At 44.5% G+C, this 15,325-nt stretch overlaps 1 protein-coding gene across 8 annotated transcripts in view; it reads right to left on the bottom strand.

Annotated features, from left to right (window-relative positions):
• Positions 1-1,029: 1,029 nt before the first annotated feature.
• The window catches only part of TBC1D1 (TBC1 domain family member 1), a 97,741-nt gene continuing 83,445 nt past the window's right edge, over positions 1,030-15,325 (bottom strand). For all 8 annotated transcript variants that reach the window (XM_087875420.1, XM_060690809.2, XM_087875421.1 and 5 more), the window contains 6 exons: positions 14,058-14,216; positions 11,050-11,291; positions 9,191-9,350; positions 6,323-6,492; positions 4,519-4,689; positions 1,030-3,011 (listed from right to left, as the gene is read on the bottom strand). In XM_087875420.1, coding sequence (XP_087731546.1) covers positions 2,808-3,011; positions 4,519-4,689; positions 6,323-6,492; positions 9,191-9,350; positions 11,050-11,291; positions 14,058-14,216 — 1,106 coding nt within the window. In that variant the 3' untranslated portion in view covers positions 1,030-2,807. The remainder of the gene's footprint in view (positions 3,012-4,518; positions 4,690-6,322; positions 6,493-9,190; positions 9,351-11,049; positions 11,292-14,057; positions 14,217-15,325) is intronic.

The following is a 15,325-nucleotide window of genomic DNA, read 5'->3' as shown; positions in this document are numbered from 1 at the left end:
CCTACTTAAAAAAAGCTTCCTGTGTGTCAGAGATAAGATCCCTCCGGGGATAATACCTTCAAACAGAAGGTTCTGTGCTAAGACGGATAAGAGACTTTGCAGGTGGGAGAAATAAAGAGCCACTCATCCATCTCTAACAAAAGCTGCTGTAAATAAATCTGGGGGAAAGGAACAAACCACGTAGAGTAGGCTGCAAGCTGCAGGATATTTTCCATCCTTTCAGTTTCCTGGAGAGGATTAAAACCCCAAAACTTAATTTGGGGAGAGGGCAGGGAGATAAAAAATCATTGCAGCCATTAAAAAAATAAGCAAACAACATTAAATCTTCCCATGCTAGGATACAGCAAGATATCTAGCATTTTTGATCTTGCGGCAAGTATAGGGGATCCTCGATTTACAACCACAATTATGTTTTAAGAAACCCAGAAGAGAAGGTTGTATGTAGGAAGCTTCACCAATCTATAATCTAGAAAGCACAATCTGTAATCTAGAAAGCACAATCCGTAATCTAGAAACCTGTGGAATGTTAAATTTATGTTTTAAGAAACCCATAAGAGAAGTATGTAGGAAGCTTCATCAATCCATAATCTGGAAAGCACAATCCATAATCTAGAAAGCACAATCCGTAATCTAGAAAGCAGAATCCATAATCCAGAAACCTGTGGAATGTTAAATTTATGTTTTAGGGAAACCCATGAAAGAAGATTGTATGTAGGAAGCTTCATCAATCCATAATCTAGAAAGTACAATCCATAATCTGGGAAGCACAATCCATAATCTAGAAACCTGTGGCATGTTAAATTTATGTTTTAAGAAACCCAGAAGAGAAGGTTGTATGTAGGAAGCATCATCAATCCATAATCTGGAAAACACAATCCATGATCTGGAAAGCACAATACATAATCTAGAAAACACAATCTGTAATCTAGAAGCCTGTGGTATGTTAAATTTATATTTATGAAACCCAGAAGGGAAGGGAAGGAAAGGAAAGAAAGAAATGAGGAAGGGAAGATAAGAGACTTTTCTGGATTTTTGGAGCATCACACATGAATTTGATGTTTATTGCTTTTTTTTTTAAGTGTTAAAAAAACTTACAGATGGGGTCATGTCAGTCCAAATCCAATGCTGTTGGGCATACTAACAGTGTATAGATACAGCAGTAAGTGTCTGACAATATGAAATAATTATGGAAAAACAAAAGAATATAAACATGTGGGTAATGATGTCTAACATCAAACTAAACAGCAAAGTCAATAAGATTGTCATTTCCAATATTTATCAATGCAAAAAAAACCCCACGTGCTGAATTTCAACCGTTATTTTCCAAGGAGCCAGTGTAACTTTTTTTTTTAAAAAAGAACATTGCTTATTTAATGCAGTCAACTCTTGCTTAAAAAATAACCACACTACATCAGGTAAGGGAGACCTGTTAGTTAGTTATGCTTTTCTTTCAAGGGTCAAATGAATTAATTTGACAAGGATATTTAAAATTATCTTTCAGAGACCATCATGCCCTAGAAATTGAACTGTTCCCGCCCCCCCCCACAGGATGAAACAGTTATTAAATCAATTTACACTTGTAGTGCAGATACCCCCTCAAAGTGCAGATTTACTTCAATCAGTGGCAAACCACTCAGCGAAACTCATCATCATTACGTAACTAAGTTAAAACTTTGAAAATCACAAACGTGCACATGTGTTTGAACAAAATGTGATCGTAACCAATCATTCTGATTAAAATTGTGATGAATCCTCGAATATTTGCCAAATACCTGAAGTGCACAACAATACCTGCAGGCCTAATGAAAAAAAATCATTAAACTATTTTTTTTTTTAAAAAAATAAAACTGTTTTAAAACCATAATCTTGTTCAGTGTAATGTACTTCTAAGTGCAACACGTATACGGAATATCTTTCATTTGTAAGTGGCTCCGGAATTTTTAACGGTGATGTTTGAAGTGTTATCGACCTACAACTTGCTTGATATCTGACTGAGCTGTTGGAATTAAAACGGGAAACGACTAGCTCTGCGTTCAGAAAACAAAGGCTTGTGGCACAATGAATCAAAAATAAATAAAACAACATCTTAAGGCATAGTCAACTATAAAGATAAGTAAGCTTCGGATTCTGCCAATACAGAGAGATAGGAAAGATATCTCCTGAACCCTGATCTCAAAGCATTCAACCATGCTACAACATTAGATTAAAAATAACAAAAAAATCCATATTTATTACATTGGCAACAACTAAGAGTAGTCCCCAAAATTATAGGATGATGTTTGGCTTCTTTGTTGTTTCACGAAGTCGGTATCCCGCCGGCAAGTTTTAAAAACACACTGTGAGTAAGCAGAACCCACTTTCTGCTTCGGAGAAAGAAATTCGGTCATAAATGAATACACCTTAGCCCCTTAAATGGGAAAGAAATCACTCCAGCAGGTTCCTAAAACTGAAATTCCTTGAGAAGTTTGCAGCCTGGAATTTCCCTAAACGCTTTCAGTGTTAACTACGGCGAAACTCTTAGAAGCGGTTACTGTAGGTAGGGTAAAGAACTCCAGAAGTTTACAACCAGGCGTGAAATGCGTCGACTTGTAGTAAAGTTTAAAGATTATTCTGTGGTTGTACTCCGTCTATGTATTATTTGAAAGAATTTGGGACGTAGATGAGCAAGATCTTCCACGTTAAGTAAGCACTGTAACATTTTCCTCCTGTGTGCAACATGATTTGAGAAAAAAGGAAGACGAAGAACAGGTAAGGCATGGGCGATACGGACAATTCGAAGAGTTCCTCCTACGCTGAGCTTTAAATTCTCAGTTAGTGGCATTTGTGCGTCCTTGCTCGGAGGGACGAGTTTTCCCACCGGAGTTTGCTGGCTGCGTGTGGAATTCCTTCAGAGTTTCTAACAACCCTTTCCTCTCCCGTTCCAGAGTGACGATGGTCTGGTTCAATTTGCCTTCGTTATTAAGCAGAACTTCAACCATGGCTTGCAGGTTTTGGATCTTCCCATTAGCCACCTTGAAAGAAGAAACAGGAAACAAGGATACGGATGATCATGGAAGAATATACAACGCCAGTAAGCAACAAGGCCCACTCATCACGTTTCAGCTGTCAGCCTTGATGGACACGATCAATGACAACCGATGTTGGGGTTGAACTCCAAATTTTTGGTGGTCACCAGGCCAAACATCCCTGACTACTCAAAAGGTTTCCACCCCCATCAGATGAAAATCCAGTTGCCTCCTGAAAAAGCACCTTTTTCGGACAAACTGTGACCTGGATGACTGAGAATCTCCATAGACTTTTAGCTATACAATTTGGGAGGAAAAGCCTTTGAATGGTGGAGTAGGAACGGATTTTCAAAAAATTGCAGACTATAGGAACCATTAGCACTTACTCAGGTGAACCTGAGGACACAGATAAACTCCAGGTGGCCTCAAAGACTCTCTAAAAGAATACAAATGACCAGCTGTCTGCAAGGAATATAAATCCTTCCATTCCCCACCATCCTGTCAGAACTAAAGAAGCTTCTGGGATGAGAAGCGAAACGTCTTCAAAAGAAAAAAACCAGAAAGTCCAGTTGCCTTACATGCGGAGTGAAGATGGAATTAAAAACACAATTTTACTCATTTGGCATTTACCTAAATCCCATTCCGATTTGGGATTTCTACCTCGTTCAAAAACAAATGAATGAGTTGGACTTCCTGCTGCAGTAGATTGTTTTAACGTCTACTCTACAGGATATAAGTAACTGGGTTGAAATTTGGGGATCCCTAAGGAACTGATCCTTAATGTCCTTTTTATTAAGACGTTTTAATTATCTAATTTATACAGCTGGCCATCTCATAAACATGAGATGACTTTGGGTAGCGTCCAACCAAACTAGAACAATGAATGTCTACAATCATTAACGTTAACAAATATTAAAAAGATTTTAAAACTTAAAAAATACTAAAATGATTGTCTTGAACCACGAGATGTATGGCAATAAATTTAAATATAATAATGATGATGATGATGGCAGCAATCTGTATCAACCATCACTGCCAGTCAATAATATTTGTGATACATTTTTTAAATGTTCAGTTGACCGAGTTTCTTGTTTAATGAATAAAAGTATGATAATAATATTAATAATAGAATAATAGACAAAGGGATCTAAATAGTAATAGTCCTTGGTGCGCTCTGAGCTCGATTCTTTTCCTGCAAACATTTCATTATCCAACTAAGTGACGATATCAGCGCTAGTAGGGAGTGGGGTTTATTCTGTTCATACACTCGTAGTTCCAAGTGTTTAAAATCCTTACATTTTAAATCAGGAACATCATTTTGAATTTTTGTGTGTGTGTGAAATCTTACGGCTGGCCCAATTGGTTTACAGAAAAAAAAAAATTAGTGCAAATTAATTTTTGGCCAAGGGAAATGTGTTCCTTGTTGACTGCATCCAGCAGAAATAAATACGAGTTCTCTCTTGACTTGCTTAATATGTTGTTTAACGTGTGACGCCTGAAGTGCAGCCCATACCTGGAGCTCCTCAAGGAGATCGAAGTTTTGCTTCCGTAAGTTACTGTTGGCCTTCTCCAGTTTATCCATCCTTTGATTGTCATCGAGAGAAGAATCGATTAATTCATCCTGAAGTACATGGTATTCAACTTCATAAGCTTGGAGCTGTCTGGAAATATCCATCTCAAATACCTGCCGTGGGAAGAGAAAAATAAACAGAAAACCACATGAACATCAAATTTGTCTCCTCATCTATATATATAAAAGCCAAATACCACTCACTCATCACAAAATCTCCAGAACGGTAAAGCCTACAAACTTGAAATTTGGCATGTTATGTTCCTCTTGGCTTCTAGGTGCTCGTTAAGAAAGGATTTTTCGAAATGACCATCAGATCATTAGTATTTCATATACAGAATTATATTCGCACACCCTGATGCTAAGGACTTAGACATTCTACTCCCCCCCCACCTGAAAGGAACTCTGTTCCAACTGCCAGTTGCCTTATATTCACACGCTCTGATGCTAAAGAGCTAGACATTCTACTCCCCCTCCCCACCTGGAAGGAACTCTGTTCCAACTGCCAGTTGCCTTATATTCACATGCTCTGATGCTATGGAGTTACACATTCTACATTAAGTTTCAGGCTTTAAGTGTCAATTTATCACGCCCAATCACATAGTGTCGTAGTGAAGCACGGGCGTCTAGCTAGTATCATATAAAGGAAATCGGGGGGATTTGAGAATGCCAACATTCTCCTAAGCAGAATTTCCTGTCTATCCTAAACTTTTGCAACCTCCTGACCAGAAAAATCAATGGAGAAGCCAAATTCACTTAACAACAGGGTTACTAACTTAAGAACGGCTTTAAAGAGTTGAAGACTAGTGAAATGTTTGTGCCCAAATATTCTAAAGCAGCAGCTGGCCTTCAGATCCGAAGCACTGCAAATCAGAAAGAAGAATGCTTATCCTGTAGCTTCACAATTGAGATTGGACACACTGATTTAAATCCAAGAGTGAGATTCAGCCGGTTCGGCTAATTTTACATCTGGTTCACTGAACCGATAGTTGCAAGGACTGGCTGGAGCCGCCCACCCCACCCCGCCCCTCCCAGGAGTCTCCACGCGGCTCGTTTCGGATGCCAGGTAAGTGCAGGGCCTGCGCAGAGGCTCTGGAAGGGCGAAAAACGGGCCTCCTGGAAGTCTGGAAATGGGCTCATTTCTGGCCACCAGAGGGCCTCTGGAGTCCAGGGGAGGCCGTTTTCGCCCTCCTGGAGGCTCGAGGAAAGCCTCCGGAGCCTGGGGAGGGCAAAAACATACCCCCCCCGCCGTGGTTCAGGAGGCCGAGTAGGCCACACCCACCATGGCCACGCCACACCAATCAAGAGGATTGACTTTTATTGTTCGATATATACCCTGTGATACACCTCCCTGTTGTTTTTACCTTTTCACAATGATTTTGCATTAAAGAAGACTAGGCCCTGCGGTGTCAAATTTGCTTTTTTTTTTTTTTTTACGTGCACGGAACACGGCATTATGTTTCTTAGGATATTCACGCTAAGATAGGATGTTGTCCAAGCATCCATAGCTTACTCCGTGCCAAATAAAACAGGAAGACGCAGGAGGGAATATAGCCTCCAAAACTTCTTAAAACAGATCTGGCTATTGTTTAGAAATACGTTAATTCTGTCGAAGGAAATTCCAACATCTTAACATTGCAACAAATATGCTGCAGTTCGGCTAGGAAAAACTGGTCTCAATTACACGAGGAAGTTGTTCTACATTTTGGCAGCTTCTGCTTCTCCCTGGCAATGCTCCGCTTCATACCTGGTTAATGGTTTTTTCCATCTGTACCAAGCCCAGATTGGGAAGAATACTTTTAATGAAGTCGACAATTGTTTCCAGGTTTTCATGCTGCAGAATCAAAGGCTTATGGCTTCCCAAAAGACTTAGAGCCACTTTAAATATAACGTCTGGTCCTTGGAGAAACATCAAGTCTGGAGGAGACAGGAGAAATGTTAGGAAGCGCATTGGAAGATAATGATTTTATTCGTTTATCTGAAATTTCTCTTCATTTATTCTTTAGTTATGGCCATCATCATCATCATCATCATCATCATCATCATCATCATCATCATCATCATCATCGTTTAACAACCCCAAAATCCCTTGCCAGATGGAATCTGGGCAACTGAATGGAAGTAGCAGAGTGTTTACTGGCCGGATGCCTTTCTTGACGCCAGTGCAGAGTTTTGTTCAGCAGATATATTCTCAGTGTGGCCAGAGAGAGAAATATCTGCCTCTACCTAGGATCGATCTCACAGCCTTAGATAACCATTTGTTGAAGTTCTCAGAGATTAGATAACCATTTGCCTGAAGTGGTGTAGGGTTTCCTGCCTAAGCAGGGGGTTGGACTAGAAGACCTCCAAGGTCCCTTCCAACTTCTAAGCCTCCTGATTGTGAGGCGATGTTCTGCCCCAGCTCCGGATTCCCGAGGATATTGACACACACCAACGGTCCTTATCAAATTTATTAAGTAGCAAGAATAAACCAAAGTCCGGCAAAGGTTAGCAACCAGCCCAGAAAACAAGATACGATAAGACTTTTCCAAAAATGCTCTGATGATAATTACAAGTTGTTTCCAGCAAGAGACTTACTAATGGCGTGTGACTTAAATAGGCTAAGGGAGTGGCCAATTATCCTCAAGGCTTACTCTCGAGGAGACCTCTTCCTCCTGAATAGCCGCTCCTGCCTTTCGGCAGCCCTGCGTGCTCGAGCATTGAGGAGAGGCTCCTCCACTTCGCTCTCTCCACTTGAAGGAGCCTCTGGAGGTTCTGAAGGCCCTGGCTGAGTCTCTGCCTCTGGCACCACATCCTCTTCAGGCTCCTCGCTGTCCGACGCGAGCACCGGCTGCACAGGCTGCTGGCACGACATCACACCAGCCTCCTTGTCATCGGGATCAGCCACGATCCGCGCAGGCCGCTGGCGGGCCACAACAGGTGAGAACTCTGCCTCTAGGCCACTGCACCACTCCTCTTTAGTTATGGCTACGTTGGAAGAAATATCCATCTGGTTCACTTCCAAGCTGGGAGAAAGACACTGAAGACAAAATGGAGGCTGGAGGCTGATTGGAAAGAGGGTCCATTTATTGATGAACAGGACCACATGGGTTTGAGGTCCTGGGCAACTGACCATCCGGAGTTGAAAATGAGGGGTTTTTATACCTTCTCTTGAACTTTGCACTTGAGCTTCCTGTTCCTGTGCAAGAACATGTATTCTATTGGCTGTTGTAGGGGGTTAGGTAGGGGTCATAGCTCTGTAGGTGGTCTGAACTCCCAGGATTGTGTGTACGGGTAGCCCTCGATTTGCAACAGTCCTCGATTAGCGACTGTTTGAAGTTAAAACGGCACTGAAAAAAGTGACTTATGACCATTTTTCACACCACCATTGCAGCCCCCCGATGGTCGCGGGATCAAAAGTCAGACCAGCTTGGCAACTGACTCACAGTTATGACGGTTGCAGTGCCCCAGGGATCACTTTTACGACCTTCTGATAAGCAAAGTCAACGGGGAAATCAGATCCACTTAACAGCTGTATTACTAATTTAAGAACTGCAGTGGTTCGCTTAACCAACGCGGCGAGAAAAATCATACATCGGGGCCAACCTTTTAAGTTGCTAAGTGAAACATTCATGAAGTGAGTTTCCCACCGCCTCCCCTTTTACGACTTTTCTTGCCCTAGTTGTTAAGCGATCCATTGCCTTTGTTAAAGTCGGTCACACGGTTATTATGTGGATCTGGCTTCCCCGTCGACTTCACTTGTCAGAAGATCACAGAATGGGATCATGTGATCCCCTCGGGACACTGAACTTTGATCACATGACCATGGAGATGCTGCAATGGTCACAGGTCTGCAAATGGTCATCAGTCCCTTTTCTGTTCTGACCCAGCTCCCCAAACACGACAAACCCTCTGACGTGAACTCAAAAGATTCCTTTATTAGGCGCGCCGGCAGCCCCGACAAAAAGTTTCTCTGTCAGGCTGACAGGTCCGTCTGGCAGGAAGATGAATAGTTGTTTGCCACATCTATTCATCTCCGCCCCCTGCCTTTTGTCCCCAGAGTTAGGGTGGGGCTTCGCTAGCAGTGGTGGCTCTTCCGTCCCAAGGACCGGCCCATAGATTTCCACTGCTCTCCTCTCCTCTGCCTTCGGCGCATCCACACGTCAGGCACTGGACCCAGCTGTTCCTCCTCTTCCTCATCAGCCACCTCCAGACCTGGGGGCTGTTGACTGTCTGAGGGCTGACGGCCGGCCCAGACTCCGCCTCTTTCTCTTTCTCTCTGCCACCTCCATTCCCTCTTTCCCCTCGGAGCTCTCAGGTTGCCTCAATGCTGGCCCTAACTCCCACACCTCCTCCTCCTCCTCCTCTGATTCAGCTGCTGGAGGGACCGGCGGCCGATAGGCCACGACATTTTCTCAGTGCCGTTGTAACTTCGAATTTACAACTAAATGAACTGTTGTAAACCCAGAACTACCTATATGTATGTTTACTTATCTTCTGTCATGCTCTCACGATACAGTAAATAAATAATCGTCCCCTTCTCCTTTGGCCTTCCATCTTTTCCAACATGAGGGACCTTCCTTCTTCTCCCGAGGTGGCCGAAGTTATTCAAGCTCCAGACATTAGGATGACTTACCGAACACCCGAGCGACAAACCCCAGGGGAAACTGAGACGCAAACAAGGTCAGAAACCACGGGGCAGCGTAGAGGCTGGGGCTGATCTCATTGGCTTCAAAGTGATCGTACAGATCTCTGTGGTAATCGTGAAGGAGTCGAGAGAGCTGATACATCTGGATCTGCCAAGCGAATAAAAGAGAGAGAAGAAAACATGGAGGAAACAAAATTAGGACTTTTTTTCACACTGCAATCGTCAGTGGTGGGTGGGATCTATGCCGTCGGGAGGTGCGGCTTCAGGCAGTCCTTGACTTACAACAGTTCACTTAATGACCGAAGCAAAGACGTCACTGAAAATTTTTTTGACTTGTGACCATTTTTCACACTTATGATGCCTGGCAGCATCCTCATGACCAAAATTTGCAACGCTTGGCAACTGACTCATATTTATGACCGCTGCGGAGTCCCAGGATCACGTGATTCTCCTTTTGCGACCTTCAAAATCCAGAGGGGAAGCCAGATTCACTTAACAACCAGGTGACAGATGCTAAGCACTTAGCATCTGCGGCAAGAAAAGTCGCAGAATGTGGGCGAAACTCACTTAACAAACGTCTCGCACTTAACAACAGGAATGTTGGGCTCAATTGTGGTCATAAGCCGAGGACTCCCTGACAACGCAATTGAAAGGCAGTTCTGAGTTTTCACCCTACCCGTAAGTCAGTTGTAAGTTCAACCAGGCAAAGAAATTAAGTTTTAATGCATTTTGTGATCATTTTTTAAGAAGAGTTCCTGTCTTGAAAATAAAATAAAAAATCATCCATTGCCTGCTAAACAAATCTATCAAAATTATCCCCCAATATCGTCCTCCCCAAAACGATCATCCGGTCATGCAAATAAAAACAGTCCAGGTTTTTAAATATTTCCTCCAACCATTTCAAGGTGGAGGTGTGATGGTCCCGTAGAAATGGAAACTCATACAAGTAGAAACTCACAGCCGGCTGAGAATTCAAACTCCCCTTTAATGCTCCAAATTTCCCGTCAAACGTTCCCACGTTCTTGGCAAATCCCAGAGAAAAGCACACACATGTGCGCGCATATGGTAGCGTCTGGCTGTGCGCAGTCCAGCAAAACAAAGGAACAGGGAAATGAGTCCACGAAGCAAGGAAGAAGCTAGCTGCTGTGACCTCGGCTTCCTGAGTCATTAAAACACACGAGTAGCCCCAAAAACCTCTTTTATTGCAACAGCTGTGAATTACGTTCATTCACAGCTGAGTCCCAATTAGTTGCAAAAAGTCCTTCGGGATAATCACCAACCTTTATCTCCCTTGACACGCTGCCAAAGACCTACTTGGCAAAGCCACACGGAGTCCAGAATCAAACAGAGATGCTGACTGGAAACAGAATTAACAACATTGCTTTCCTGCAAAGGGCCCAAGAGCCTTTGCTCCTCTTTTAAGCTTTATGGAAGGGGCCAATCATCTCCAGGCCTTACTCCTGAGTCATACCTTTAGTTTGAACTGTTCTTGCCTTCTGGCAGTTCTGCACATGTGCGCACTAGGAACAGGCTCCTCCTGTTCCTCTGCCTCTCTGCTGTCCGATTCTGGAGACTCCGGAGTCTGCGCATAACTCCCAGATGGCCCTGGCCCCATCTCTGCCTCCGACGCAGAGCCCTCGTGCGAACCTTCCCCAGACTCCAGGACTGGCCCATGTTCCTCCCCAGCCTCCTCACTGTCCGACTCCACTACCAGCTCCGCAGGCTGCTGGCGGACCACAACACTAGCAATCCTGCAAACTCCAAATGTCTTCGTACATCGAGGGCTACCCGTATAGAGTTCACATAACTGGGTGCAATACTAAATAAACGTAACGCAGGTCCTTTACCTGGAGAATCATGACCGGTAGATATTGCTTCCGAAGGCCCATATCAAACATCAGGAACTTCAGCATCTCGAAGGCTTCTTCTTCGCTCATGTGTAGTAACAACACTCCGGCCACAAAACTGAGGCCTTGGCAATAGCCTACTTCTTGATCCAGGAGGGAGTAGGCCTTCAGGATATTATAGAGGGAGAGCTGGCCAGCTCCAAGCTGGGATGAGAAGTAGGGATGGGTCGGAAAAGTGCGCCCTACAAGAGAGAGAGAGAGAGAGAGAAAAGAGATGGTCATAGACAGAAATCAGCTTTGTCATGCAAAGCACTTTCTGTTCTGCCCCAGCTACGGACCCCAAAGAACGCAGCACACACAAAGTCTGTACAAACCTTAGTTTACTAAATTAAATCAGTCTTTTTCAAACAAAGGCTGTTAATTAACTTTCTTAACAGCCTACGAGAATCCAAAGAATAAATAATCATAATCTTACTAGGGTTGGCAGAAAGCCCAGAAGCAATTTGCAGGAAACTGATAAAAGAACTAAGATCAAGACACGAAGGAGAGTGAACTAAAGTTGTTCCCTGCAAATTGCCTCAGTCATCGTCCTTCCTTAAATAGGCTAAGGGAGTGGCCAATTAGCCCCAAGCCTTACTCTCGAGGAGACCTCCTCCTGAGGAGCCACTCCTGCCTTTTGGCAGCTCTGCGCGCCCGTGCATCAAGAAGAGACTCCTCCTCTTCTTCCTCTTCACTTATGGGAGCTTCTGGAGGTTCTGAAGGCCCTGGCTGAATCCCCGCCTCTGGCACCACATCTTCTCCAGCCTCCTCATTGTCCGACTCGAGTGCCAGCTGCACAGGCTGCTGGCGCAGCACCACACCAGCCTCCTCGCTGTCGGAATCAGCTACTAGCTGCACAAGCAGCTGATGGGCCACAACACTTTCCAAATATTATAAAAAAAACCCAAAACTCACAATTGAGCCCAACGTTTAAGTTGCTGAGCAAGAGCGTCGTTAAGTGAACCTTGCCCAATGTTAACCACCTTTCTTGCTACAGTTGTTAAGTGAGTCCCTGCAGGGAACCGTTCAGTCATTAAGCAGAATCAGGAATAGTTTGGTAATTTTCCGGAAGGAAAATCTTCCAGTTCAGGAAGTTGTGTATAATGTTACAGAAGGAGGCGGAAGGAAGGGAGTCCTCAACCTACGACCGTAATGGAGCCCAAAGTTTAGGCTGCGAAGTGAGACATTCAGGAAGGGAGCTTCACCCCATTTTACGACTTTTCTCACCACCGTTGTTAAGTGAATTGTTGCAGCTGTTAAGTTAGTAACCCGGTTGTTAAGTGAGTCTGGCTTCCCCGTTGACTTTGCTTGTCAGACGGATGCAAAGGGGGGCATCACGTGACCCCGGGATGCTGCAACCCGTCGTAAATACGAGTCAGTTGCCAAGCATCCAAACCTTGGTCACATGAGGATGCTGCAACGGTCGTAAGTGTGAAAACCGGTCATAAGTCTCTTTTTTCAGTGACGTTATAACTACGAACGGTCTCTAAATGAACTGTTGTAAGTCGAGGACTACCTGTACAAAAATAGCCTGAATTTATAGCCTCAACATGGCCGCACTTATACCGATAACTATAAGGAATTTTTTCATGGAATTATTTTGGCCAATTGTTTGGACCCTTTAGCAGACACCTCTTCCTTGTGACCGGGTGTTGAAAACAAAACGCTCCGACCCTTTAAAAAAAATATAACAGAAAAAGGAAATCACAGCTAGTCCTTGACTTACGACCAGTGGTGGGATTCACCGGTTGTAACAACTGGTTCGCTTCGTGTGCCCTCTGGAGGTCGGAAATGGGCCTGTTTCCAGACTTCCGGTAGGCCCGTTTTTTCGCCCTCCCCAGGCTCCAGGGGCTTTCCTTGAGCCTCCAGGAGGGTGAAAACAGCCTTCCCCAGGCACCAGAGGCCTCCGGAGGCAGGAAACAGGCCCATTTTTGGACTTCCGGTAGACCCATTTTTCGCCTTCCCAGAGCCTCCGTACGCGCCCTGGCATCCCAAACAGGCCACGTGGAGACTGCTGGGAGGGGCGGGGCAGGCAGGGTCAGCCAGTCCTTGGAACAACCGGTTCGCCGAACCAGATTAAAATTAAAATCGCCTGAACTGGTCCGAAACAGCTGAATCCCACCCCTGCTTACGACCAAAATTGGGCCTAAAATTTCTGTTGCAAAGTGAAGTGAATTTTGCCCCGTTTGACGACTTTTCTTGCCACCGTTGTTAAGTGAATTGCGGCAGCTGTTAATTGGACTCTGCTTGTCAAAGCTGTCTGGGAAGGTAACAAAAAGGCGTTTACGTGACCTCAGGACAGTGGAACCATCATAAGTACATGCCAGTTGCCGAAATTTTGATCGCACAATCGTTTGATCGTTGCTGCAAAGGTCATAAATGTGAAAACGCATAATAAGTTACTTTTTTCCAGTCTCACTGTATCTTCAAATGGTCAGTAAACCGATGATTTTTAAGTGAAGGACCACCTGTAGAAGTTCTGAATGCCATTTGCTCACAAAGAAACTTCTTCAATCATCATCATCTTCTTCATTTAATGACCCCATAATCCCTTGCGGGGTAAAATCTGGGCAACTGAATGGAGCTGAGTATTTACTGGCCGGATGCCCTTCCTGTCGCCAATGCGGAGTTTTGTTCGGCAGATATATTCTCAGTGTGGCCAGAGAGAGAAATATCTGCCTCTACCTAGAATCGAACTCACAGCCTCCTGATTGTGAGGCGAGAGCCCCACCTCTAGGCCACTGCACCACTCCCTAAGAAACTTCTTCACATGTGCCCGGCCTCAAAAACGTGTCTAAATAGGATGGCATAGAGCCAGAGCGGGTGTCTGGGCCCACTCGCAATTTCCGCTACCGGTACGGGTGAACCGATCCGAACCGGCTGAATACCACTTCTGAATATGACCCCTTTTTTTGCAAATGCAAAAACGTTCCAAGTTGAATACCGGATTTGCTTGCGGGCAGACTTACCTAAATCGATCAGAATTGCGTGCTGCTGGGAAGTCAGTTGTTTTAAGAGTTCTTTGTACGGAGTGTCCTTTGGCTGCTGCTTCGTCGGAAACGGGTGCTTGAGTTGGTGCACCTCTGCTAAAAACTTCCATATCTCACCCCGTTGTTGCCGAGGAACTCCTTTTCAAAAGATTTTAAGAGCAAAGGGGGAAAAAATGCAGTGAATGAGACACCAACGTACGGTATGTACAAGCTCCCTGCTTTAAAAAAGGGAAATCATTGCTTTCAATGGGGATGGCCTTCCAGAATGGCCTTGAAATGCTGCTAGGATAAGTTCATTTATCCTGGAATGTCTTTCAGACAGTTCATGCCATCAGTAAGGAGCTAAGAGGAATATTGCTCTTCTGGCATCCTTGGTGCTTTCTGAGCTTCGCTGTTTTCTTGTAGACATTTCATTACCATACTAAGGGACATCATCAGTGCTAGAAGGGAGAGGGGTTTGAAGAGGAGGAGGAGAAGGACTCTGAGGTCCTTGATGTTCTCTGAGCTTGTTGGTTTTCTTGCAGATGTTTTATTACCCAACTAGGTAACGTCATCAGTGCTAGAAGGGAGAGAGGTTGGAAGAGGAGGAGGAGGTGGTGGAGGTGGTAGTGGAGGAGGAGGAGGAAGAGGAGGAGGAGGAGAAAGAGGAGGACTGTGAGATTCTCGGTGTTCTCTGAGTTTGGTGGCTTTCTCGCAGACATTTTAATACCCAACTAGGTAACATTATCAGTTCTAGAAGGGAGAGAGATTGGAAGAGGAGGAGGAAGAGGAGGAAGTAGTGGAGGAGGAGGAGGAGGAGGAGGAGGAGGAGGAGGAGGAGGAGGAGGAGGAGGAGGAGGAGGACGACTGTGAGATCCTTGGTGTTCTCTGAGTTTGGTGGCTTTCTCGCAGACATTTCATTACCCAACTAAGTAACATTATCAGTTCTAGAAGGGAGAGAGATTGGAAGAGGAGGAGGAGGAGGAGGAAGTAGTGGAGGAGGAGGTGTTGGAGGAGAAGAAGGAGGACTGTGAGATCCTCGGTATTCTCTGAGTTTGGTAGCTTTCTCGCAGACATTTCATTACCCAACTAGGTAACATTATCAGTTGTAGAAGGGAGAGGCGTCTGCAGAGAGGAGGAGAAGGAAGAGGAGGAAGACTGTAGGGTACTTGGCGGCCTCTGAGCTTGGTTGTTTTCCCGCAAACATTTCATTACCCAACTAGGTAATATCATCAGTGCTAGACGGGAGTGGGGTTTGTTCTCTGTTT

The sequence above is a fragment of the Pantherophis guttatus genome, chromosome 8 (assembly GCF_059756535.1).
Source record: "Pantherophis guttatus breed Tessera chromosome 8, ASM5975653v1, whole genome shotgun sequence".
In the NCBI taxonomy this organism is placed as follows: domain Eukaryota; kingdom Metazoa; phylum Chordata; class Lepidosauria; order Squamata; family Colubridae; genus Pantherophis; species Pantherophis guttatus.
This window is presented reverse-complemented; position numbering and strand designations above follow the sequence as displayed.